At 46.1% G+C, this 25,023-nt stretch overlaps 2 protein-coding genes across 2 annotated transcripts in view; both read left to right on the top strand.

Moving 5' to 3' along the window:
• The first annotated feature begins 21 nt into the window (after window positions 1-21).
• On the top strand, window positions 22-9,059 carry LOC137140841 (keratin, type II cytoskeletal cochleal-like). The gene is made up of 10 exons (XM_067529493.1): window positions 22-289; window positions 329-594; window positions 1,661-1,881; window positions 3,243-3,303; window positions 3,886-3,981; window positions 4,845-5,009; window positions 5,196-5,321; window positions 6,761-6,981; window positions 8,333-8,367; window positions 8,767-9,059. Exons 1-10 carry the CDS (start codon window positions 22-24, stop codon window positions 9,057-9,059), a joined length of 1,752 nt encoding a protein of 583 aa, XP_067385594.1.
• Window positions 9,060-17,156: 8,097 nt separating this feature from the next.
• LOC137140887 (uncharacterized) overlaps window positions 17,157-25,023 on the top strand; it is a 30,337-nt gene continuing 22,470 nt past the window's right edge. Inside the window, exons 1-6 of the mRNA XM_067529574.1 lie at window positions 17,157-17,756; window positions 18,436-18,650; window positions 20,453-20,513; window positions 21,714-21,809; window positions 22,694-22,858; window positions 23,550-23,675. Of these exons, the coding sequence (XP_067385675.1) occupies window positions 17,157-17,756; window positions 18,436-18,650; window positions 20,453-20,513; window positions 21,714-21,809; window positions 22,694-22,858; window positions 23,550-23,675 (1,263 nt within the window). The remainder of the gene's footprint in view (window positions 17,757-18,435; window positions 18,651-20,452; window positions 20,514-21,713; window positions 21,810-22,693; window positions 22,859-23,549; window positions 23,676-25,023) is intronic.

Here is a 25,023-nt window from a genome sequence, read left to right as displayed (position 1 = left end):
ACGCTGATATCTCCCGCCACGATGAGCTGGCAATCCGGCAGCATCCGGACCGGAGGTGGAAGCAAGGGTTTCAGCACAGTCTCGGCTGTGGTTCCAAGTGGCAACAGAGCTGGTTTCAGTTCAGTTGCCGTATCAAGAGCTGGTGGTGGTTTTGGAAGGCTTGGAGGAAGCTTGGGCAGCAGGAGCCTCTATAACCTTGGCGGTACTAAGAGAATTTCCATTAGTGGCGGCAGCAGCACCCTCCGTCGTGGATCTGGGGGCGGCGCTGGAGGAGGCTTCAATCTTGGTAGTGGATTTAGCTTTGGTGGGGGAGCTGGTGGTGGCGGAGCTGCTGGCAGCGGGTTTGGCTTTGGTAGCGCTGGGCTTGGTTTTGGTGGCGGCGCGGTTGGTGGCGGGGGAGTAGGGGGCAGAAGTCTGGCAGGGTTTGGCGGCAGCAATGCCCCTGGCATTGGTACCATCCAAGAAGTGACCGTCAATCAAAGTCTCCTAGCGCCGTTGAACCTGGAGATCGACCCCAACATCCAACAGGTGCGAAAAGACGAGAAGGAGCAGATCAAGACTCTCAACAACAGATTCGCTTCGTTCATTGACAAGGTGAGACTTAATCAGAAACTGCGGTGGTGGGAGAGGTGGAAGAAGGTTGGTAGATGGAAAGGAGAAGGCGTATTTTCACGTCGACATCTACCAAAACATGAATTAATGCGTCTCTCCGGCAAATGTTTCCTATTTGCATGCATTGATTCAACTCTTCCAGTGAACGGATGTGCTTCTAAATAGCTACTAGAATCATGTTTTCTCAGGGTATGTCTATACTGACGGCGGCCCAGATCGATCTTTCTGGATCGATAGAGCGGTCAGTGTAGACCCGCTCAATCGATCAGGAAGTCGACTGCGTAAAACCACCCCCTCAAGTAGCGTAGCACTCTGCGTAGTTTGCGTAACTCCCGTCGACTGCTGCCGAATCCACAGGTAAGTGTAGACCCAGGGCTCAGTGGTTAATGCTGGAAACTGAATACATAGGGACTCTATTTGCTCTGTCCCACCATAAACATACACACAAAGAGGGGGAGGAGGAAATATGAAAACATATTGAAAAATTGTGATCATCTCTAATTGGGAAATCTCCTCTAACTCTTGCCTCTCTGCTAACTCTTGCCCAAATGCAGAGGTCTCCTATCAGTTTTCTCTCTGTCCCTATTTTGGTACAACTCCATTTTTTCGTACTGAAGTCCATACTTGGGTTCACTTAGGAAAATACCCTTAAATGGAGTATGCCTGAGTAAAGACTGAGCCCAAATGAAGGAAAAAATGGAGTGAACCACTGCTCAGCTACAAAGGAAGTTAAATATCATTACGATGGGGAAACTGAGGCACAGAAGTCACGCAGCAGGTCAGAGATAGGAATAAAACCCAGATCTCTTGAGTCCCAGTCTATTGTCCCAGCCTGCCTCAGAAATTGGTCTAGTCAATGGGAGATTTGCTTGGCTGAAGACTACGTTAATGTGAGACCCTGAGGATTTGGCCCATTGTTTTTGAGAAAATGTAAGGATTAATTTAATATTTCTTCTCTTGCCCCCTCAACCCCCAGTTTACTGAATCTCAGATGCCAGCACGTTTGTGAATATCTTCCATTAAATATCTTTTGCCTGTTGGGTTTCAGGTCCGCTTCCTGGAGCAGGAGAACAAGGTGCTTGAGACCAAGTGGACCCTGTTGCAGGAACAGGGTCAGAAAACCAATTCCAACAAGAATAACTTTGACCCCCTCTTTGAGACTTACATCAACAACCTGAGGAAGCAGCTGAGCAGCCTGTTAAATGAAAGAGGGCGGTTAGAGGGCGAGCTGAAGAACATGCAGGACCTGGTAGAGGATTTTAAGAACAAGTAAGTGACACAAGGACATTGGACTGATTGGAGCTGAAATATACACTATGCAATCGTTCCGTTTTAGAATGTGGGTGTCAGGTTCTTGGAAAAAAAAACAGATGGAACAGTTTTCTGCTGGAAAATGCAGTTTTGTTAAAGTCAAACAGTTTCATGGGAACACGTGATTTCAAGCATTCAAATGAATTGTTTCGGCTCACGTTTCATTCTGATAATGTGAAAATGTTTCATTTTAACGTTACTCTTTTGTTTCATTTCGTTTTGACTTTGATGGGATCGTATTAATTTTAATGAAGTATTTAAAATTTTACAGACACATATTTAATATCATATTATAATATTTTTACGTTATCCAAACAAAACAATCTGATATTACCGGAACATGACATTTCAATGTTTCAAATGAACGTTTTTCAGAAGTTCCATTCTGAGAAAAATGTCAAAATTTCAACTTTTTGTTCTGCGTCAGAAAGACAACGAATGTTGAGATGTCTGAATTTCCCCCGGGGGGAAATTCTGTTCTCCAACCAGCTCTAGTTGTGATATATTTTTTCATCCTTAAAACAGGCATTACCAATGTATATGGGCCAAATCTTAAGCCTGCACATGTGAATATGTTAATAGCAAAACAGCACGTTTGCTGAGCAGATGGGGACTTATATAGATCATCATGTGGGTCTAGTGGCTGGTGTACATAGAATGTTTTGAGTTTTCTACTGCTCCAAACAAACGCATGTGTTCCTTTAGTTTAATCAGCAGAGACTCATGCTTTAAGATTCAGGGTTCAATCCTTGCACATAATCCTCCAACAGAGTCTCTGCTATTGGAAGGGAAATTAAAACTTCCTGCAAGCTTTTACACAGCAGCTTTGCACAGTGGACTGCGGAAAGGGAGAGGAGGTGAGACCAGCACAGATGGAGCAGCCTCCAGATGTGAATCTGAGTTCTGTAGCTGGCTGCACCTTGGAAGTAGGGCATGCACCCCCAAATTTTAGAAAGGTTGAAAATATGGATCAGGTTGCGAAGCTGAATTTGAAGCAAAAGCCAATGGATAGCCTAGACTGCAGCTAATGAAGATAGTGGCTGGGAAGATTTCTCTTTTCTAAATCCTGTTTTGAAACCAAAAAGTTAAGTAGGACGAAGAATCAGCATGTCCAAAAGGAGTGCAATTTGTAAAAAGTATTACCCTAAATTTCAGTGGGAGAGATAATCATGCAACAAGAAAGGTTGCCAGATTAATCTTAGAAGCAGGGAGTTGCAAAGGTGAGCTCAGCCGAGAAATTCTTGCATTCCTGACTCTCCGATGTGTACTAATCCATTCCATTAACAAGATCCACTGACGCCTTCCCTCCATCCCTACAGATACGAAGATGAAATCAACCGACGCACAGCTGCGGAGAATGAGTTTGTGGTGCTCAAGAAGGTGAGCCAGGCAGAAAGTGACACGGATGCTAAGATCAATTAACATTTTCATAGTATTTTCAGTAGCGAAGACTGTGATTTTCAAAGGCACCTCAGAGATTTTGGTGCCCAAATCCCATTGAAATGCCTCAATTTCAGTTGTCCCACTAGATCTTCCAAGGGGGCTGGAGGTAGCATCTTTTCCCCATTCTCACCCCCTGACATATAGGGGGAACTGGCAGAACACCAGCATTTCTGAAGGCTAAGGGGGGTGGGGGGTGGATTTTGAGCCCAGCTGATAAAAGTGCACCCAGGACTTTACGCTCTCCCTAACTTTGGCCCATGAACAAACAGAATGCTTCAGAGCAACACCCGTATATGCTCTATGCACCCCTTAGGTGAGCTTTATAGGAGAGACAGGAAAGTCTGGCCTTTAAAAGCCAGCAACGCATGCAGCATCTAGATCAACTTCCCCAGCCCACGCAGAGGTGGAAAGGCAGCTTGAGTCTCACACCCAGTCAAAGCTGGGCTTCTTTTCTGAGTCGGCCAAGGAGAGAGACAATGCCACGGGGCTGCTGTTGTGACTGTGCTTGCTGTTTCTCAGGACGTGGATGTCGCCTACATGAACAAGGTAGAGCTGGAGGCCAAGACAGATGCCTTGATGGATGAGATCAGCTTCCTCAGAGCCCTCTACGATGCGGTATGGAGTCTTCTCATGGAGTCTTCTCTAGGAAATTAAATACAGCCTTTGTTCATGAATAGGTTTAATACGGGATGGAATCAAGAGAACCACAGGAGGCAGCTTGTCCAGGAGATGGGCAGTGGACTGGTAGACCAAGGTTCTGTTCCTAGCCACTTACCTGCTGTGTGATCTTCATTTCATTGCTGTTTTGTCTACTTATACCATAAGATCTTCGGGGCTGGGTCTATCTCATTATATGTTTATACGGTGCCCGATCCAATGGGGCCCTGATCTTGGCTGACACCTCTCCCTGCTATTGCAATATAAACAAAATATATGCCTTTTTATCTTGCATGAGAATAATCTTTAGGATTTCTAAATACATAACTACTGTATTGCTCAAGGTTACTGCAGTGGCTCCGTACTACTCAGATTTACCCTTCTCGAACTGCTAGACTATCAGAATTCACATCCCTTGAGTGTTTTCGAATAATACCCTCTTTCTAATGTGCTCCTGTCTCTGTGTTTGGCTTAAATAAAAATGCTAGAGGCCAGATTCTGATATCAGCTATCCCTTTGTAAATCTGGAGTAACCTCATGGACTTCTGTGGAGTCACTCTGGATTTATGCAGGTGTGGAGTCACTCTGGATTTACACAACCCTGGAATCTGGACCTAAAATTCTTCTAAAGATAGTGGATTAGATTTTGATCTGCTACACCGGTGTCAATCCAGAGTAGCTCCACTGACACAAATGGATTTTCTCCTGATTTGCACATGTGCACTTGAAAGGGAATCCGGTCCAACATTTTTAAAGGCAGGTGCCGGCTCTCAGGGCATTCCTGCAATAGAGGTGACTCAGACGCCCACGTATTTCTGCAGGAGTTGGCCCAGCTGAATGCCCAAGTGTCTGACACCTCTGTCATCCTGTCAATGGACAACAACCGAGACCTAGACCTTAGCAGCATTGTGACTGAAGTCAAAGCTCAGTACGAGGACATTGCTAACAGGAGCCGAGCGGAGTCTGAGTCCTGGTATCAGACCAAGGTGAGTGGATCTATAAACGGAGGAACCCCGGATGCTTCTGTTTTGCTCCTCTGGGTGTTCCATTCCTTTTAAACCGAGCGATGCAGTTATTCCCACACCACTGGGGTGCTGCCTAGTTTTAAAGTGCCTGGCTGGGCATTACTTTCTTTTCTTTTTTTTTTTTTTGCTCTTGTTTCTGAATATCAGTTCGAAGAGCTGCGCACCACTGCCGGGAAACACGGCGATGACCTGCGCAACACAAAAGGAGAAATCTCAGAGCTCAACCGGCTGATCCAGAGGTTACGGGCCGAGATCGAGAATGCAAGGAGCCAGGTAATGGCTCTCACAGGCACTAGAGAGGGGAGAACACAGAACTGCAGCCTCCTGCCTCGCCCCCCATCCCCCCAACTCTGTTCCCTGCAGCACTGTGATGACGTCTGGCCACACCAGCTGCAGTCAGCAGAGGGCGACAGGGAACACTTGACTAGTTTCATTCCGCCCAGCAGGGGCAATGGTGTGCACGCGTGCACACGCCCCTGCACCCCCATATCAATCTTCTCTGCATGCACTAAATCAGGGGTTCCCAACCTTTTTGGCTCGAGGGCCTTGAATATAATTTTTACAACCCTAAAGAGACCACCAGTCTCCACCAGCAGCCCCCCATCCCACCCCCAACTGCAGCCAGAGGGAAGGAGTTCACGGAGGAGGATCTCCGTCCCCCTGGCTGCAGCAGGGAAACGATGAGCCCCACCTGGGGCCCTAGGCTCCCCTCCCTCTGGCTTCAGCAGGGACCCAGCGCCTAGGGACCCAGGCGGAGCGCTTTGCCATGCTCCCTGCTACAGCCAAGGGGAGGGAGGCGCTGATCTCCCGTCCCCTGGGCTGCAGCAAGGAGCCTGCACCGGCAACGTGCTTCACCCGGGTACTTGGGCAGCCGCTCCCTTCTGCAGCCAGCGGGAGGGGAGCCGCGGGCCTCTCTGAAAGACTCGGCGGGCTGGGAACCACTGCGCTAAATCACTCTTGCTAAACCAGAGACTCAGCCCTCACAATAGTTTGTCTGCTGCTGAGATGGCTATAACTCAGAAGCCTCCAGCACAAGACTCATCAGCCGTAAATAGTACACCAGTCAATTCATTAAAACACTGGGCATTTTGTTCCTATTCCTTGTATTGGTTTCACAGGCAGCGGAGGGTTGAAAGAGCTCTCTGCCAGCACCCGCTGGGCCCTGTCCTCTCTTTTCCCTTCTTTACCGTTACCTGGGTGCAAAAGAGAGCCCAAGATGCACCTTCCTATAGTGTGCAGCGCTGCTTCAGGCGTGTGTCTCCTTGATGAACAATGCCTCCCAGAGCTCCCGTGGTCGGAGAGGAGCTACGCTGCCCTCTGACTGAATATTGTGCCGCAGGAGCATGTCCTGGGTTAGTGGTGATGATGATAATGATGCAGACAAATAGCTGTGATGACTAAATCCCCACAGAAATGCACAGGCCAGTCACACACACACACACTCTCCCCACCACCGGTGTTAATAGCAGCAAGGACAGATAGGAGCCAGCTCTCTGTCTGTGAATTCTGCACGGAGCTGTCTGGAGCAGAGCACCGGTAAATATTTTCAACCCCCCTGGAGTTTTTGTAGCATGTTGGGAGGGAGGGGGCAGAGGGCCTCCGGGAAATACTCTATGAGAATTTGAGCCCTGTACACAGCTAAAGGAGAGAGGAAAAACACACAGAGAGAAATGCCTGGCCAGTAAAAGGGTGCCAACTCCCTTCCCCTGCAGTGCGCCAACCTGGAGGCGGCCATCGCGGACTCCGAGGAGCGCGGCGAGCTGGCGGTCAAAGATGCTAGGATGAAGATTGCTGATCTGGAGGAGGCCCTGAATAAAGCCAAGCAGGACATGGCGCACCAGCTGCGGGAGCACCAGGAGCTGATGAACGTCAAGCTGGCCCTGGATATCGAGATCGCCACCTACAGGAAGCTGCTGGAGGGAGAGGAGGACAGGTGGGTGCAAGATATTCAGAGTGATAGTAATGCTTCTTATTCACTGAGACATAGCACCCTTCATCTCCAGCTCTCAAGGCACTTTACAATGGGGCAGGGGGGGAGTAAGTATCCTTATCCCTAGTCTACAGACAGGGAAACTGAGGCACCAAGAATTAAATTGAGGTACACATAGTGATGAGTCTAGTATAAATTCCTAGATAGATAGATGGGTATGTTGGGAGACGGATGGATAGATGTGCATGGGGATGAATGGATGATGGGATGGATGGATTGATAGCAATGTATGCACATAGAAAGAGAGAAAGTTATACATGCATATTGAGAGCAATTCAGCGTAAAGTAGACAGATAGAGCTGTGTATTTGGAGATTAGGTAGGTAGGTAGGTATGTGGATATCTAGATACTACCTTTCCCAAGGTTACACAGCCAGCCCATGGCAGAGACAGAACAGAACCCAAGTCACGGGATTACTTTTATTGAAGTCACACCTCGAGGCTCCAGTCAGTGACCAGGAGGCCATTGTGCTAGCTGGTGTACAGCCCCTGTCTCAAAGAGCTTACAAAGTCCCTGCATCGGAGAGGAGACGAGAGGTGGATACGACAAACACATGGGGGAGGGACCAGAGGGAGCAGCATCTCCTGACTCTCAGCCCAGCACCCTGGGCAGCTAATCTTTTGGAAAATGGCTGGGACTCTGTTGGGGGAAGGGTCCCCTATTCAGCTAGGAAGGATGGCACAGTGGTTTGTCGACTGGCCTGCAATTGAGGAGAACCAGGTCTGGTTCCCTGCTTCGCTGCACCCTTCCCCTGGGAGGGTGAGCAACTCACTTAGGGCCACATTTTTAAAGGTATTTAGGTTCCTAAAGATGAAGATTGGCACCTAGTGGGGTTTTCATCGGTGCCTAGGTGCTTAATCCCACTTGGTGCATACTTGGATCTCTAGGCGCTGAAATACCTTTTAAAACCTGGCCCTTGGTGTCTTTGTGCCTCAGTTCTCCATCTGTATAAAGGGGATAATAGCATTCCTTATCCCAAAGGATTGCTGCCTGTGCGGTTAAAGTTATCGGGTACCACGGTAATTGGGGCCATCTAAGTGACACAAACACTTAGATACAGAATAACCGTCTAGGAAAACATGAAAACTGATGGTCTTGATGGACTAGATGATCATGATGGTCCCCTCTGGCCTTAAAGTCTAGGAGTCTTTGAAGATCTTAGCACTGCAAGGTTGCGAACATGCTGGGAAAAGCAGCCGTGATAAACTCCATCACCTGTTCACAGCAGGTTGATCTGAAAAGCCTGACTGCTCCATTTGACTTTTATCTTCCTTTGGTCTGCCTTCCCCAACAGGCTGAGTGGAGACAGCATCACCCCCATCAACTACTGTGAGTATCTTGGGCATTTCCATCTCTCTCTCACTGGGGGCAGTGTCTGTGCTCACGGCACCCCTGCTAGGCGAGGGTGGGGATCTGCTCCCTCTATGACTGGCCCATGTTAACATTCATGGGTCTGCTCCGCTAGCTAGCTACAGGGCCAAGCCCCAGCGTCTCATTTACACACCTACCCTCGCTTGATTTCAATGGGAGTTGGGCACCTGAGTGGGAGTTCAGGCTTTGAGGCCTAGTCTTTTATCCCCAGTGCCAGAGGCCCAGGCTTTTGGTGCCAGAGGTCCCAAGTTCAATACCCAGCTGTGGGCCCAGTACCGCCAGTTTTGAGTCAGTGCTTCACTGGAACTTACCGCCTGATACCACAGGGCTCCTGACCATGCTGTGATTTTCTTGCAGCTGTGGTCAGCTCTAGCGCTGGAGTTGGTGGCGGAGCGGGTTTCGGAGGAGGATTTAGTGGATTCAGCCTAGGAGGAGGCGGTGGCGGCGGCGGCGGCGGCAGCGGAGGATTCAGCTATGGAGGCGGAAGTGGCTATGCCTTTGGAGGAGGCAGTGGCCTAGGCTATGGAGGTGGAAGCGGGCTGAGTGGGAATTTCAGCTCTGGAAGTGGAAAAGGCACCAGGGTGGGAACCAGCCAGGGCGTGAGAATTGTCGCCAAAACCTCTTCCAGCAAGAAGACCATAAAAAGTTAAAGCTTGAGGAATTCACCACAGCTCGAGTAATAGACACACACCCACACATGCCCACACATGATTGCCTCTTGATACTAGCCCCTGCTGCAAAAATCCATCACTCTGCCAAGAAACTCCCTGTAGTAAAACAGGTGCATCTTTAATTATTTCAGCCACCCCTTTTATAAGTCTAGTGTGAATGACATTGCATGCACTCATGTGATTGTTTCTTTGGCTTCCGGCATAGTAGTTCTTAAGCGCTTGGGTCCTAGTTCAGGAAAGTCGTTAAGCATGTGCTTAAGTGTTTTCTCAAAGGAACGTAAGCCCACATTTAAAAGTTAAGTACCTGTATAAGTGAACAAGGGCCTTTGTTGCATTTCTGTGTGGCCTGACAGGTTGCTGACATTTTGAAACTTGGCACCCAAACCTAAGAACCGAAGGGAGAAATTTTTGAAAGAGCTTAATGGATTTAGACTCATGAGTCCCACTGAAAGTCATTAGGACTCGTGCTCCTAAATCTCTTTAGCGCCTTAGACGATCTCTTCCAAAATCCATATTTAGGCTCCTAATATTCACAGGTGTTGAGCTGCTGCAACTGTTGCTGAAGTCAATGAAGCTGTGAGTGCTCAGCACCTGTGAAAATATCTCCACCTGGCCAGAAGTTTAATCTAAATTAAGGAAGATAAGTAAAGTCGTAAAACTGTCACTAGATAACTGTTTAAAGATGCTAGCTACAGTCACACTGACTAGAGTTACAAATGGCTTCTCAATTGCTAATCCTCCTGTTCTTTTATTGAAAGGGAAATTTACCCCATTATGATACATTTTCAAAAGTAAACCAAAGGCAAACATGAGATTTGCCACTGCTGTTTACATGTAGTCTTGTGGTATCAAAGTCTAGAAGTACAACTGATCAAATCTGGTTTTGTAAGAGCTCAGGTTTTGATTTACTGGGATTAAAAAAAAATGTAATCAGGGCACGGCTTAGTTTCCAAAAGAACAATTATTATTTACATTGGTGAAAGGCTCCAGTTACACTCAGTCCTGCCTTGTGCTAGGCACTGTGGATAACATTTTAAAAAGCGCCAGAGTGATTTGGGAGCCTAAGTCCTCATGGCTTTCCATGAGAATTAGGGCTTCTAAGTGATTAAGGTGCTTTTGACAAATGTAACCTGTATAGACATGTAAGACAAGGGTTGGGATTTTAAAAAGCTCCTAACTCGTTTAGGAGGCCAGGGTAAAATTTTCAAAAATGCCTAAGTGACTTAGGCATCTTCGTGAGATTTTCAAAAGTTATCTAAACATTTAGGGTCCAGATCCTCAAAGGCATGTAGGTGTCTAACGCCCATGGAAATCTATGGGAGTTAGGTGCCTAAATAAATACCTTTGAAGATCTGGTTTTAGGAGCCAATGCCTCAGTGAAAGTCAACGGCATGTAAGCTCCTAAATTCCTACGTCACTTTTTGAAATGGGACCCAGGCACCAGATTTTTAAGGGATTTAGGCACCTACAGATGCTCTTAGTGAGATTTTCAAAAATGTCTAAGTGCTTAACTGCCTATGGAGTTAGGCACTTTTGAAAATCTCATTTGGTGCTTAAATACGTTTAAGAATCTGGCTCCAATTCCTAACTCCCACAGGTGTCTTGAAAATGTTACCTGAAATCTCTGCCCCAGAGATTTTATAATGTTGAAAGAGAAATAGGAAAGTGGATTTGTGTTAAAAAATACCTTTAAGAACAGTTAAATTTTCAGGCAGGGCAATTTTAAGTCTCATTAATTTGATATTAAGAATGAATTAATGAAACTATAGTACAATTCTTAAAATGTTTATGTGGAAAATTCAAGCAATATATACAGCAGATCAGAAGAATATCTTTGTCCAAGGGAGTTAGACTCTGATGTAAATCACACTGATGTAAACCTTGAATATGTCTTTTGGTCTCAATAGAGTTACTCCATCTTTGTAACTGAAATTTGAATCAAGCCCAGAAGTGCTAGATAATTATATTTTATATTGCACTTCTTGTGAGTATATTCATCAGTAGCGATGGCACAGCACAAATCTCCAGAACTGTGTTCTATCAAAAATTAATCTGAACAAATTGTTTTCGTGTGCTATCCAGTTTATAAATGACAGGTCTGAAATTCCTTCATATTATTTTTATGAGTACACCACTAAAAAAGGTTAATTTTATACCTGTCTTCAGTAATAATGACAAACAATAATTATTCTATGTTTTACTCCCCTTGACTTCTTGGTATGTGTCCAATAAAACTGGATTGTAATTTATGACGTGTTACTGCCTATTTTTACCCAAGAGATGAGTTGATAGAACAAAATATTTCTGCACCTTCTTTCACAGTAGAGGGATGTTTTACTAACAAGGGAAATGGGATTTTTCTCATGGAAAATGCTTAATTCTTGTCAAAAACATGAAAATTTAAAGACTGAAGATTTGGGTGGAGGTGACTTTTTCTTTCTTTCTTTCTTTCTTTCTTTCTTTCTTTCTTTTTTCTTTTTGGCCAAATGTTTTCAGTTTTTGGCAACTGAAAGACAAAACATTTCAGCTGAAAATGGAAACAATTTTTGACTGAAAGCTGAAAAAAAAGTGGGTTTTCAGGTTTTTGGTTGTCTGATCAAAAATAAAAAATTGTCAAGGACAGCAGATACTTTCTATAAACCTTTGTATTCAGTTGAAAAACCACATTCCATCAAAACAGAGTGTGGACCTGCTCCGTGAACTAGCACAAATAATTTAGCTGAATTATTTCTGAGAAGGTCTATGACCTGATCACAGTGGCCCCTTATGACCTTGGAAACTGCAGATCTACTTTTCTATTTCTGCATTTCTTAAGGAGCAAAATCAGAAAGATACATTCACTGAGCTTTTTGGTAGATTTTTGGGACAATATCTTGAATTCAAGTTGTGCTGCAGTGGGGTCTTTTACTGGAACTGAGCATAAAGCAACTAGATGTGTTGGTAGACATAAAGGGTGGAATATTCTAGGGAACCTAAACCAAGTTCTTAATCCCAGATTTACACAACCTCATAATGTAGGGTTTTAAATGATAGCATTGTTAGAGTGCTTCATGAAGCAAGAAAACACATGCTTATAAAACTATTTTAGAAATGTTTCCTAATAACCATTCGCTGCCAGTTACAGAATGGATTGATGTTGCCCAATGTTATTTTAGGCTTATGTTAAAAGAAGCTCTTGCCTTTATTCGTTGATTTTCCTACTTAATTGTAATCATAACGATGAGAGTTTTAATCTTAGTCCCTTGGACTGGCGTGGCTTGAAGATGACGTGGATTAAGGACTGACTCAGTTTCAGTCTAATTGAAAACTGATCATTACCAAAATCACTGGTGTCAGGTGCTAATCTCAGTGACATCCATGTACATAAAATGTAACCTTATTATGATTTCAGTAGTTATCATGATCATTACAGTATGATGAGAGATCCCAGCTGAGTTCAGGGCTCCATTGTAATAGACCACACTATACAAACATAAAAGACAACAAGTCAGAGAGTAAACATAAGCAGAAAAATGGAAAGCAAAAGCCCAGGGCCACACAGCAGGTTTGTGGCAGCAAGAAGAATAAAACCAAGATCTCCTGGGTCCCAGTTCAATGCCCCTAGTTATTAAATCACAGTATCTCTTAACGATCCGGACCAAAGTCTTCCTGTCAATCGAGAAATCCTTATATTGGGCCAAATTCATCTCTGGTTTACACCAGTGCAAATCCAGATTAACTCATCTGAAATCAGTGCAACTGCTCCAGATTTAAACTGGTGACAGAAGCTGTCCCGTGATCCGGTGAATACACAATGTTGCGAGAACGCAGCAATGTTCGGAAGCAAAGAAGACAAGTTCACTCTGTGTACAGCCCCTTTGCAAAACAAGCTGCTTCTTTTGGGAAGAAATCATCTTGACATACAATAACAGTGAGAGAAGCCTGTATCCCAGCAGCACAAAAACCCCGCAGGGCTGGGAGATGCTGGAATTCACTTTCTTTCCAGGAGTGCTTTTCTCTGAACGTGGTGAGCAAGATCTCAGGCTGGGAGGAAATTCTACTGCAGCAGAAACCTGATCTGAACAACTGCATTTGGATGTTACAATGTTACAGAGGAAAAACCCCAGTCATTTTGCTCAGCCCAGAAATCTGAAAGGTAAGAAACCCCGCTGAGCATAGACAAAGTCTGAGATGTATTTGCATATAGAGGGGCTGCAGCATGAGACAAACAGAAAAGGACAAGGAGTTGGGAGTATGGTATGCCAGGATTCCAAAGCTCAACTGCCATTTCTTTGCCATATAGGGCAGGGCAGGGCACAACTGTGACGTGCCTCAGTTTCCCCACATGTAAAATGAAGATAACGATCCTGTACTTTGCAGAGGTGTGGCAAGGATTTCATTCCAGTTGTTAACATGTCCAGCCCTGACAGGCGCAGAGTATTTTTATCTCCCTTTATAGCTAACGGGCCAAAAACAAACAGTCACCTCCACCAAATCTTCAGTATTTAAGTTTTCACGTTTTTTTGTAAAGTGCTTTGTGGTCTGTAAACTTGGAAGGATTAGATTTTTATCAGGAAATGCCAGTAAAAGTTGAGTTCGTTGTGTACACACACCAACCGCCAAAACAATATTTTGATTGATAATAATCAGAATTTACAGATAGACGAAGTAAGAAACATGCTACTTGAGAACTTATTAGAGTTTGCTATAGGAATATTTGCTTTGCATATTTAACCATTGTAAAGCTTTAACTTTTTGAATCACAATGTCTACTGTCATGAAATAATTATTGTCACACCCTGACCACTGTCTGACCCCCATACAACTTCCCTCAGTTGTGAACATTTAAATAGATACACATTTAAAAAATGCTTAAAACCCATAATTTGGGGCAACTGAAAATTTAAATTGATACCAAAAAAATTAAAAATGCCTAAAAATAAATATCGATAACGGTCACATTTATAAAAAAAGAAATAAAGATCAAATTCTGCCAAGCCTAGCCATATAGAAGCTAGGTATTAGTAGTAGTGTTATGAGGCAAACAGACATTTTTCATCAATTGGTATCAATATGGTATCAATTTATGCGAATCAGCCTTGCTCATGAGAATGCAGATGATGGAAAGTGCGCCAAAGTTGACTGGACAAATCATGTTGGAAGGAAGGGTCCTACACTGTGTTCTTTGCTCATGCAAATTTCCCACGGCTGGGCCACACCCAACTCATGCTGGCAACCCAATTTACTTCAACAGGATTACCCACGAAAGTAAAAGAGAAGAGTTAGCCCTAAATCCATAAAAAATATTGCACGAGTGAGTACTCAATAGACATTAGTGTCTCATACCACCATTTTCTTTATATTTTGATGCTCTTCGTAACGGTCCAGTAAATGAACATCATTTGGGGCTACACCTATACATAGTTCCAGTGAAAGTCATTCATTCGTTAAAATAAAATATTAACATTTTTTACTTTTTAATTAAAATTCCACTGGAGTTAATGAGGCCAGATTCCCACCTGGTGCAAATTGATGCATCTCCACTGAAGTCAGTAGATGTATGTCAATTTACACCTGCTGAAAATGTGTCCCTTGCAGTTCTGGGAAGATTAAGTATCTATTAATCTAAGGTGCTTTTGGCTTGGTTCTCCTCTCACTTGCACCCAGCTCGTACATCGGTGTAGCTTCACTAACTGCAGTAGACTCCTGACTTGTGTTGGTGTCAACGAGAGGCGAATCAAAGATCTTGATATCTTCCATAAAGTCCAGGCATGTTGGATTGGACGACGGTGCTTTGTATAGCAATTTCTGGACAGATCACATGGGAGCTGATGTCATTTTCTTTGTCTTTGATAATGTTAACATTTCAAACGTACCCTCCAGAGATGTGAGCACCCAAGCTCACTCTAAACTCTACAATCCCGTGACTAGAGCACCCCCTTGCTACAACTCAGACATATCCCTACAACTGGAGGTTTAATTAAAACATCACTTCTAATCATTCATTTCCTGATTTCTTACCTGACTGAGCTTGGGGTGCTAATGACTCACATTTTTGGCAAGAAGTGGCAACAGGAATGCTTGGGGAACAGAATTAGTGCAAACATCAGGTTTTCTGAGTGCAATAAAAAAAATCAGTTTTGATTCAGGTTCCTTCAAGTTCTGAGGCAAAGGAAACACGTTTTGGAAACTTATCAACAGAGAACAAGCTACGATATGATGATGACGATGCCCTTAAGCCTCTAATTTTGGATTCAGTATCTGTGCTAGTTGCTCATGCACCCACCTCTGCAAAAATCCAGCTCGAGGCAGGGTCTGATCTGCCTGCTTTCCTCATACGGAGTAGTAGCTTACTTTGCAAGTAATCCCATTGAAGCCAATGGAACTAATTGGGCAATGAAATACCATTCAAGATGGACACAGTTGGCAGAATCTGGTGTATGAGTAATTCCCCTGGCCAAGATTTTTGAAAGCTTCTAGTGATTTTGTGGGGATTTAGTGAGACACCTTCAAGGGGACTGATTTTCAGAAACTGCGGAGCAACTGCACTCTGAGAATCAGACCCCCATTAAACTGTCTCAAGGTGGGCACCCAAAAACCAAGGTGACCAAAATCACTACTTCCTTTTGGAAATCTTGACCAGTGAGGTAATCCCAGTGAGATTATTTACTGCCCGAGTGAGGTTGTGCTGCCCTGGACCTAACACCAGAACTCTGTGATCTCCACCAGAGAGACAGCAGAATGTCGCCACTCTTCATTGATGACTTGGAAACCCACCGTTGAAAAATCATAACATTGCAGATCTGCAGGTGGAAAAGTAAGCACGATAAAAAATACAGCCTCACTCATTTACTTTAGAATGGACCCTGACTGAGAAGTCCAATAGAATGGAATAGGAAATGCTACCTTTTCTATAGGGAATTTTTAAAACCATCCTATAGAATTTAATAGATAACTCCATCCCTCTTGTAAAATTCCATAGTAGAGCTCAAACAGAGTGTAGAAATCTCATTGTGTACTGAATTCCATAGACCAGATCATCAAGTGGTGTGGCTCCATTGACTTCAAGACTGAAGATTCTTTTTGACTCTATAGAACTTGAGTAATTTCTATAGACCCCTGCTGATTTCTTTCCAGTTCAAATCTATAGTGTTTTTCCTTACAGGACAGTTGAGTCTGATAATGCTCCCTAACGTAATACAGAAATTTTTGGGAACAACAATATTCATAGAGATAAGCAGCCTCTACACAATTTTGCAATCAAGTCTGGCTTGAAATGTGGGGCTACGCTGATTTTCTTTTGGTGGCAGGATGAGCTGGCAGCTGTGTTTGCCATAGCTGAAAAAAAATGAATTAAAAATAAAAAAGCTTTCGGCTATGGTTTTCAAAGTTGCCTGGAGGATTTGCACACCCAACCGCCACTAAAATGACCAAGAGTTGGTCATATAAATTCCCAAGGAAATCTCTCTCCCATATACGCAGAGCAGTGCTTTAATAGTTTTCTAAGCAGATCGTGTATCATGTCCTCTGCCATAAGAACTTGTAGCCTCTTTGCAAAGTCAGACCCATGAGCCCAGCCCTGCAAAGACTGGGCATGGAAGTAACTTTACTGGTTCAAGTCGATTGTATTCATGAGAGTAGAGCAGCTCGTGTGGTCTTTTACAGATGCTGGCTCTGGAACAGTGACTGATCCAGCTGCTAGTCCTGACACACACGAGTAGCCACTGCGTGCCAAATCTCATGAGTCAGTGTTTCAGAATCAGGGCCACGATCTTGTTTAATTACAAAAAAAACCACCCTCCTGTGAAAGGAGGAGTTCGCTCCCTCCGTTACTTTCTTGCCTACAAACAATGCATTTTTCCTATCCAGGGTATCGCCTGGGTGTGTTTGACAAGGCAAGTTGCTGCAAGGTACGTCAAGCCCGCGAACGCAGCAAATCAGCCCAGCATCTCATGCCAAGTCCTCCAAGCAGATAAAAGAGGAGGCTCTCCGCTCTCCCATCAGAGGGGTTCCGTCTCCTTCACTCTCTGCTCTTCTCCTGCTTCTCGTCCTGCACTTTTCTCCCCACACTTTTTGTTTCTGATGGAACGAGCCAGCATGAGTCGGGTCTCGCTCAGCAAATCAACCGGCGGTGGGAGCAAGCGGTTCAGCTCAGGTTCCGCTGTTCTCGGGGGAGGTTTCGGTGGTGGCGGTGGCAGAAGCAGCTTCAGCTCGGTCTCTGTCTCTCGGGTCGGAGGAGGAAGAGCTGGTGGCTTTGGAGGCGGCGGCGGCGGCGGTGGCGGCTTTGGCAGCAGAAGTCTGTATAGCCTAGGTGGAAATAAAAGAATTTCCGTCACTGCCGGCGGCGGAGGTCTCCGGAGTGGATTTGGTGGTGGAGGATACGGTTTTGGTGGAGGAGCAGGCGGTGGTTTTGGTTACGGTGGTGGAGCAGGCGGTGGTTTTGCTCTCGGTGGAGCTGGTGGCTATGGCTTGGGTGGCGCTGGCGGTGGCTATGGCTTGGGTGGCCCTGGGTTTGGCGGAAGGGGTGGCCCCGGGTTTCCTGTTTGTCCACCCGGCGGCATCCACGAAGTGACCGTTAACCAGAGCCTCTTGGCCCCGCTTCACCTGGAGATCGACCCCGAGGTCCAGAAAGTGAAAGTGCACGAGCGGGAGCAGATCAAGACCCTCAACAATAAATTTGCCTCCTTCATCGATAAGGTGAGCGCCTGTCCTGAATCCGCAGGCTGCATCATATCTTCTCGGGCTTGTTCAGTGTCTTCAAGAAAAAAAAAATGTAATGGGATCCTGCTCCATGAGCAGGTGTTGTCTGAGCAATGTCTGTGTTCATCAGGTTTAAGCCACAGGTGGCAGATGAGGCGAAATCACTCATTAAAAGCCAGGAATTTGTCTTAAATTTCCTTTTCACATACACACGCTGGGGGGTGATGAATGGCTTTTTGAAACCCTTCTTGACATTTCGCTTGATAATAAACCCTCAGTTAGTGGAAGTCGCTGGAGCTCCATTGACCTCAATGGGGTTACATTGCTTTAAAGGAATTGTGGATCTGGGGGCTAGGTTTCCAAAGATATTTACACACGTAAATGCAGACACCTAGTGGGCTTTGTAAATGTACCCAAATAGGTAGGCGCCTAACCTTCTGCAGTGCTTTTGAAAATGCCACTTGGCAGCTACCTGCATCTTTAATTGCCTAAATGCCATTGAAAATCTGGCACTTGATCCCAAAATTTCTATATAAAAAGTACCTGTCATATCCTCCCTACCCCCATCTCTCTCTCTCTCTCTCTGCCCTGAACTGAACCATCAATCTCGTTCTTGGTTTTGTGGACAGTGTGAATGGGTTTAAGCACTGGCCTGTTGGTTGTGTTTTTTTCCCAGGTCCGATTCTTGGAGCAACAGAACAAAGTACTGGAGACCAAATGGACTCTGTTGCAAGAACAGGGTCAGACTACTATCAGACAGAATCTTGAACCTCTTTTTGATGCCTACATTAACAACCTCAGGAGGCAGTTTGATAGCCTTCTGGGGGAGAAAGGACGGCTAGACACAGAATTGAGAAACATGCAAGACATGGTGGAGGATTTTAAGAACAAGTAAGAAATTAAGTATTAAAATCTAGGCTATTGGTATGCATGAAAATCCAGGACAGGGATTGAATACTGTATTGAAGTCAGTGGAGTCGCCCTCGCGTAACTGAGATCGGAATTTGACCCACTGCCTTGTTAAAAATAAACCAGGTGAGGATTTAAAAATTCATGGTCCCAAGTGTAGCTGTTGTGCATGTTAGAAAAAAAGGCGCCCCTGAAACACGGATTGCAAAAGTTTCAAAAGCACCAAAGTGACTTAGGAGCTTACGTCCCATTTTCAAAAAGTGACCCAGCACTTAGGACGAAATCCCATTGACTTGTGTGTTCCAAAAGTGACAGTTACTTAGGCACCTGAATTCTATTGGCTTTCAGTGGGACTTAGGCGCTTTCGAACATTTTACCCCATATCTCAAATGCTGTCCCTCCATCCCTCATATTTTCAAGACAGTCTTAATCCTTGCATCCCATAAAGCATTAGAGCGCCGGGCTTGCAAAGTGCGGATCTGAAAAAATGACACTTGAGGATCAGAAAAGTTTAGATGTGTTCTTAGGAGTCTGCACGTGACATTGGCGTGGTGGTGTGGCATGAATTAGCTTCTAGTATTCGTTTGGGTTGCTTGTATTTGTGTATTTCATTAGCTTTCTTTAATGCCTTATAGAGGTACATATGGTCCAAAATAATATATGATCCGTTTTACTCACTATACTATGGCTCCTGGAGGATGTAAATACTGCATGGGAAACAGACCTTGTTTTATTTCACAGCCATGTAGGAAGCTCCCCGTTCATTGCCTCTTTTATCTCACCCCCATGCCAAAATCAGGCTCAGAGCTGGCAAAAACGGTCTGCAGACATCCAGATCCCCATTGCCACAGCACAGCCAATATAACGCTTCCTTTCTCCTAACTTGCCACTGCCCATCCTGCCTATTTGATTTTAGCCCTAAGCCATGAACTGTCACAGGAGCATATTTTTAACATGATGAGGTGCTTTCGCAAAACTCCAGCTAAAAGATCCTTGGAATAAATGTTACAGTTCATTAGTCTGACTGATTTCTTGTGTATTTACAGACATGTGCAGGGCAGGGGCATCTAAAGCAGTTAGTGCCTCTTGAGAATGGGTCCTGATCCTGCAAAGATTTTATCGGCATGTTTAACCAACCAGTAGCCGCCCTTGTATCTGGGGCTAGATTAGCACGCCCATGAAGGGGGGCAGTGCTTGTACCCCTTGTTAAAGATGGGGAATTGAGAGACCGAGCCATGAAGGGCAGCATTTTCCAGAGCTCCTGAGTGATTTAGGACCTGAAATCACATTAGTCCTTTTAAAATTGACACCAGAGGTGACGCCGTCAAAGTCACATGGGAAGTTTGTAGTACAGCAAGGATTTGAACGTGGGTTTCACCACTCACGTGCTGGACCATTGACCTATCAGGCAATTGCAGGTGAAATGCTGCCATTAGTCACTCCGCTATGTGGCTTCTGCTATCACAAGGCCTGATACCACTAGCTAAGCTTGGTGGTGAGATGTTCAAAGCCACAAGGCAGATCTAAGCACCCACCTCCTGTTGATTTTCAGTGGGAATTGGGCTCCTAAGTGCTTTGCCTTTGAAAATCTCCCCCGACGGTCACTGTAGTTTGGAACAGGAGCAGCTTGCATCATGGAAACGTAGGATGGGAAGGGACCTCTACAGGTCGTCTAGTGCAGTCACCCGCACGCAGGGCAGCATCCCTGCCTGCCTCTGCCTTCTCCGCTAGTCACTCGCGCTGACGGGTCCAGATCTAGCCCTCTCTCTCCTTTCTCCCCACAGATATGAAGATGAAATCAACCGGCGCACAGCTGCCGAGAATGACTTTGTGGTGCTCAAGAAGGTGAGTAGCGCAGCATCCCAGGGCTGAGTCCATGAAGAAGGGCAATCCAGCCCAAGCCAGGGGGAGTCGGGGACGCCCAGCCCCCGCCTGCTCCGGGCCTGGGTGAAAACCACAGCTCGATCTGGCTCTGGAATGCCTAGGAATGAATTGTGGGCGGGATTCTCAGCTGGAGTAAATTGGCGGAGCGTCATTCCCTTTGGAAATGAAATCGCCTCGGGGCTGGAAGGAAGAAGGCTTCCTCCGCATTAGTTGCATGCTTGTTACATGGAAAACAATGGCCGGTGGATATGCCTACTGGTAAATGCAGTAGCCCCACCCTTAGCCTCTTGCACCCTAAACCTTTGCCACCCCCCCCCAAATCCAGGGGCAGCAGAACCAGGGGTGCGGAGAGATCCAGCACCCCCACAGTGGAGATATTGGAGAGGCACAGCTGCGTTTCCGCCCTCGCAATGTTTTATGCCCCCACCATTCTCACCTCGGGAACTGGCAGTGTTCCCCACGCACACGCACGCCGGGGGGGGGACCCGGAGGAGGGGCTGGAGTGGCCATGGCAGCGCAGAAATCATGTTGGCCACCACGGAGCTGGCAGGATTCCCCAGCCAAGCCTGGTCCTACTTCCCAGCCACTGCAGGTCCTGGCAGAGACACCCTCCCCAGAGGAAGCGCAGGAGCTCATGTGCCAGTCACCAGGGTCTGGCAGGGGCCAAAACAGGGCACTGGCCCCGTAGCACGGAGCAGTGACACACAGAGTGGCCGCAGCAGAGAAGGGCTGGCACAAGGCACCTGGCACCAGCCGCCCAGCAACTGCTGGAACAACTACCAGGATGCCCCTTCCCAGCCTGAGAGCTGGCGGCCCCATCCCAGAAGCTCCCCTGACTTGCCCTCCTCTGCCTCCGCCCTCTGTCCCGTCCCAAGCATCACTGTGCCAATTGGAAAACCACCGTCCCTCCCGCACGAAGCGGTACCGCTTCAGTTTTGCTCCCGTACGGCCTTCCTTGGCCAGAGAAGGCAGCAAAGGACTTGCCCTTTGATGACCCATTTTAAAAGAACTTGGACAGAGCGACAGAGCGACAGCTTAGACGATCACACTCTGCTAAGACTGACGACAGCCGACGGGTGTTTTTGCTGTTGCCGTCAGGGCCTTTTGGCTGACTTCTGTAGCTCATCTTGCTGTCCATGACCTTTGCCTTCTTTCCTTTAGGATGTGGATGGCTCCTACATGAACAAGGTTGAGTTGCAGGCCAAAGCAGACTCCCTGTCAGATGAAATTAATTTCCTGAGAGCTCTGTATGAAGCGGTAAGCAGCTGTCCCCACTGGTTTAGAAACGTAGCGTGTTCCCCGCCCTACTGCACTGATGACTGGGAGGCATCAATTGATGGTATTTTTATGGTCCTCTTTAAAATGGTGTATGAGCATCTCATGATCTTCAGTGTATTCATCCTCCCAACAGCCCGGGAAGGTAGGGAAGTGCTATCACCCTCATTTTACAGAGGGGAAACCGAGGCACAGAGAAACAAAAATATGCCCAAGATCACACAGAGCAGAGAATTAAAATTTCCAACCGAAATGAAAACCTTTTTTTGTTTGTTTCTTTGTTCCATTTTGCTTTTCGGGTTCGGTTTTTTTGAAAAGTCCCAAAAAGAAATGATTTTTTTCCCCCCCAATTCAAATGAAATCAAAACAAAAAAATGTGGCTTTCTTACTTTTTGAAATTCTCCACATCCCCTCTCCCCCAAAATCAAAACATTTTGAATGAAAAATTGTTGCTCACCATTTTTCTTGGAGGACAAGAGTCAGTGTTATGATCAGGTCTATTATTATTTATTAGATGTGTTACGGTAACACATAGGAGTCTCAATAGGGATCAGGACCCAATTGTACTAGGTGCTGTATGTTATTTATTAGTGTACAGTAGCACCTAGGAGCCCCAAGTCACAGACCAGGATCCAATTGTGCTAGGTGCTGTACAAATGCAGAACAAAAAAACAGTCCCTTCCCCAGAAAACTTGCAATCTAAGTATCAGACAAATGGTGAATACTGACAGACAGACATAGGAGCCCAAGGAAATAATGAAACACAAGTGGTCAGCGGGGTGGGCAGGGATCTCAGGACCCCAGTGGTTTCCCGGCTGTCAGCTCTCCGTACAACGCAAATGACTCAGGCTTGGCGTGTTTTGTAGGAACTGAACCAGATGCAGCAACAGGTCTCCGACACTTCCGTCGTCCTGTCTATGGACAACAACCGAAGCCTGGACCTGGACAGCATCATCCGGGAGGTCAAAGCACAGTATGAGGACATCGCCAACAGGAGCCGAACTGAGGCGGAGTCTTGGTACCAGACCAAGGTGAGTAACCGGGATCGTAAGTGGGACTGACAGCCAATGAGGTTCTAGGCTTTTTTATTCCTCTTATCTGCTGCATGCAATGCAGTTCCTTACGCTGCACCATGGAAGCCTTATAGGCACTTTATCTTTGACTTCAACGGGGATAGAATCGCATTTCAGACTAACCAAATTACACCACACATGAACCGGGCTCATTGCACAGAGTGATAATAACAGTAAACTACTACACGGAGACTTTCAGCCCTAGACCGCAAAATGCTCACAGGGGTGGGTAAGTATCATTTTCAATGGGGGGAAACTCAGGCAGGGACCGTTTATGTGACTTGACACTGGTTGCCCAACGTGTCAGAGCCAGCATTAGAACCCAGGTTATGTGACACCCACACATTACTGTTTTAACCACTAGGCCATGGTGTCTACAGCCTTCCAGGTGCTAGGTCATATATGCTTTCTATGATGGGGTAATGACCCGTGTGTCTTTTGCTCCATGCACAACATTACAAAGAGGTGGAGACACATTTATGTCAAATACTGGGATGACTAACGCTAGACAGACACACAAGGTCTATGTATGTTAGTGTCTGTTGGCTTGTGCAGGCCAAGACGTAGGGCTCCCAAACTATTTAAATGGATACTATCCAGTCCATCAATAAGTAATGGGTCGTGTTCTCCCTTATGGCTGAATATTTAGTTCGAGGAGCTGCAGATGTCCGCTGGGCGGCACGGGGACGACCTGCGCAACACGAAGGTCGAAATTTCAGAGATGAACCGGATGATCCAGAGACTGCGGAACGAGATCGACAGCGTGAAAAAGCAGGTAGGGTGAAGCCTCTCATTACCTGGGCAGGCGGGGGGAGCTTATGTGCTGAATAACAGTTTGGCCGATGGGTTGGGAGCCGGGAGGGTGGTTGAGGGTCTTCTCGCTTTGTCAGAGACGGGGAGGCCAGCGTGAGGGAAGCTGTCCAAACCCTGGCTTGCATGAGTCACTGGGCATTGCATACAAAGAGCTCATGCTTGCATAGCATTCAGTACCATAGTATCTCTCCTGCTCCTCAGTGTGCATTTATACAGTGCCCCTGGGATGTAGGGAAGGGCTCTCATACCCATTTTACAGGTGGGCAAACTGAGGCACCGAGCGAGACTGAGGGCATGTTTACACTGCGATCAGAGGCGCGCCTGCAGACATACCAGAGCTAGCTCAGATCTAGCCAGCTTGACTTGCACCGGCAGTAAAGTCACAGCAGCATGGGCTGAGACCTGGGCAGGTCCATGCAGCGAGCTAGCGAGCCCATGTTCATCGACACGTGCTGCATACACACCTCTGATTACAGTGGAGACATACCTCAAGTGACTGGCCAACGGTCACACAGGAAGTCTATAGCAGAGCAGGGAGGCCAAGCTATGTGCCCCAGCTCATGTGAATCTATGCACCATAAATCCTTACACGGCCTCCATCACAGTAGCAACACAGCACCTAACAATCTTCAGTGTATTCAGCCTCAAGACCTCTCCAAGGAGTAAGGCAGTACTGTTAGCCCCATTTCACAGATGGGGATCTAAGGAACAGAAAATCAAAGGGCTTTGCCCAAGGTCACACAGGAAGTCTGTAGCAGAGTAGGGACTGGCACCCAGGTTTCCCCAGTCCTAGATTCGTTCTTTAGTCACTAGGCCATCCTTCCCCTCTGCTCCTCAATGGAGCTGCTCTGGTTTACACCAGATGAGGATCCAGCCATATCATTGCCGGAGGAATTCTACCTAAGAAGCCATACACACCGCAGATAAGCTTGAGAACCACAGAGATTGTGTCAATATATCTGTTTGCCCCTTAATTACATTAATGTGATTCACTCAATGGTGTTACTGCTGATTTACACCATGCGAGTGAAAGGAGTCTTGCACCCATTCCATTCAGTGAAGTTACTCCCGTTTTACAATACAGCAAGCAAAAGGGAAACGATACCCATTGGTTTCAATGGAGTGTCTCCCAATTTACAATGGTGCGTGCAAAAGAGACTCATGTCCACTGATTTCAGTGGAGTGACTCCTGATTTGCACCTGTTCAGAAGAGACTCATAGAACCATAGAAGATGAAGGTTGGAAGGGACCTCAGGAGGTATCTAGTCCAACCCCCTGCTCAAAGCAGGACCGACCCCAACTAAATCATT

Source organism: Emydura macquarii, unplaced genomic scaffold, assembly GCF_026122565.2.
Source record: "Emydura macquarii macquarii isolate MOO-44397 ecotype Brisbane River unplaced genomic scaffold, CSIRO-AGI_Emac_v2 contig_2994, whole genome shotgun sequence".
Taxonomy (NCBI): Eukaryota; Metazoa; Chordata; order Testudines; family Chelidae; genus Emydura; species Emydura macquarii.
Note: the sequence above shows the minus strand (reverse complement) of the source record. Positions and strands in the feature narration are given on the sequence as shown.

What these genes read in the sequence shown, in the direction of transcription:
- LOC137140841 (XM_067529493.1), top strand. Translation starts at nt 22, where the DNA reads ATGAGCTGGCAATCCGGCAGCATCCGGACCGGAGGTGGAAGCAAGGGT. An exon ending in TCGCTTCGTTCATTGACAAG is followed by an intron (nt 595 to 1,660) that starts GTGAGACTTAAT and finishes GTTGGGTTTCAG; the next exon opens with GTCCGCTTCCTGGAGCAGGA. An exon ending in AGTCCTGGTATCAGACCAAG is followed by an intron (nt 5,010 to 5,195) that starts GTGAGTGGATCT and finishes TCTGAATATCAG; the next exon opens with TTCGAAGAGCTGCGCACCAC.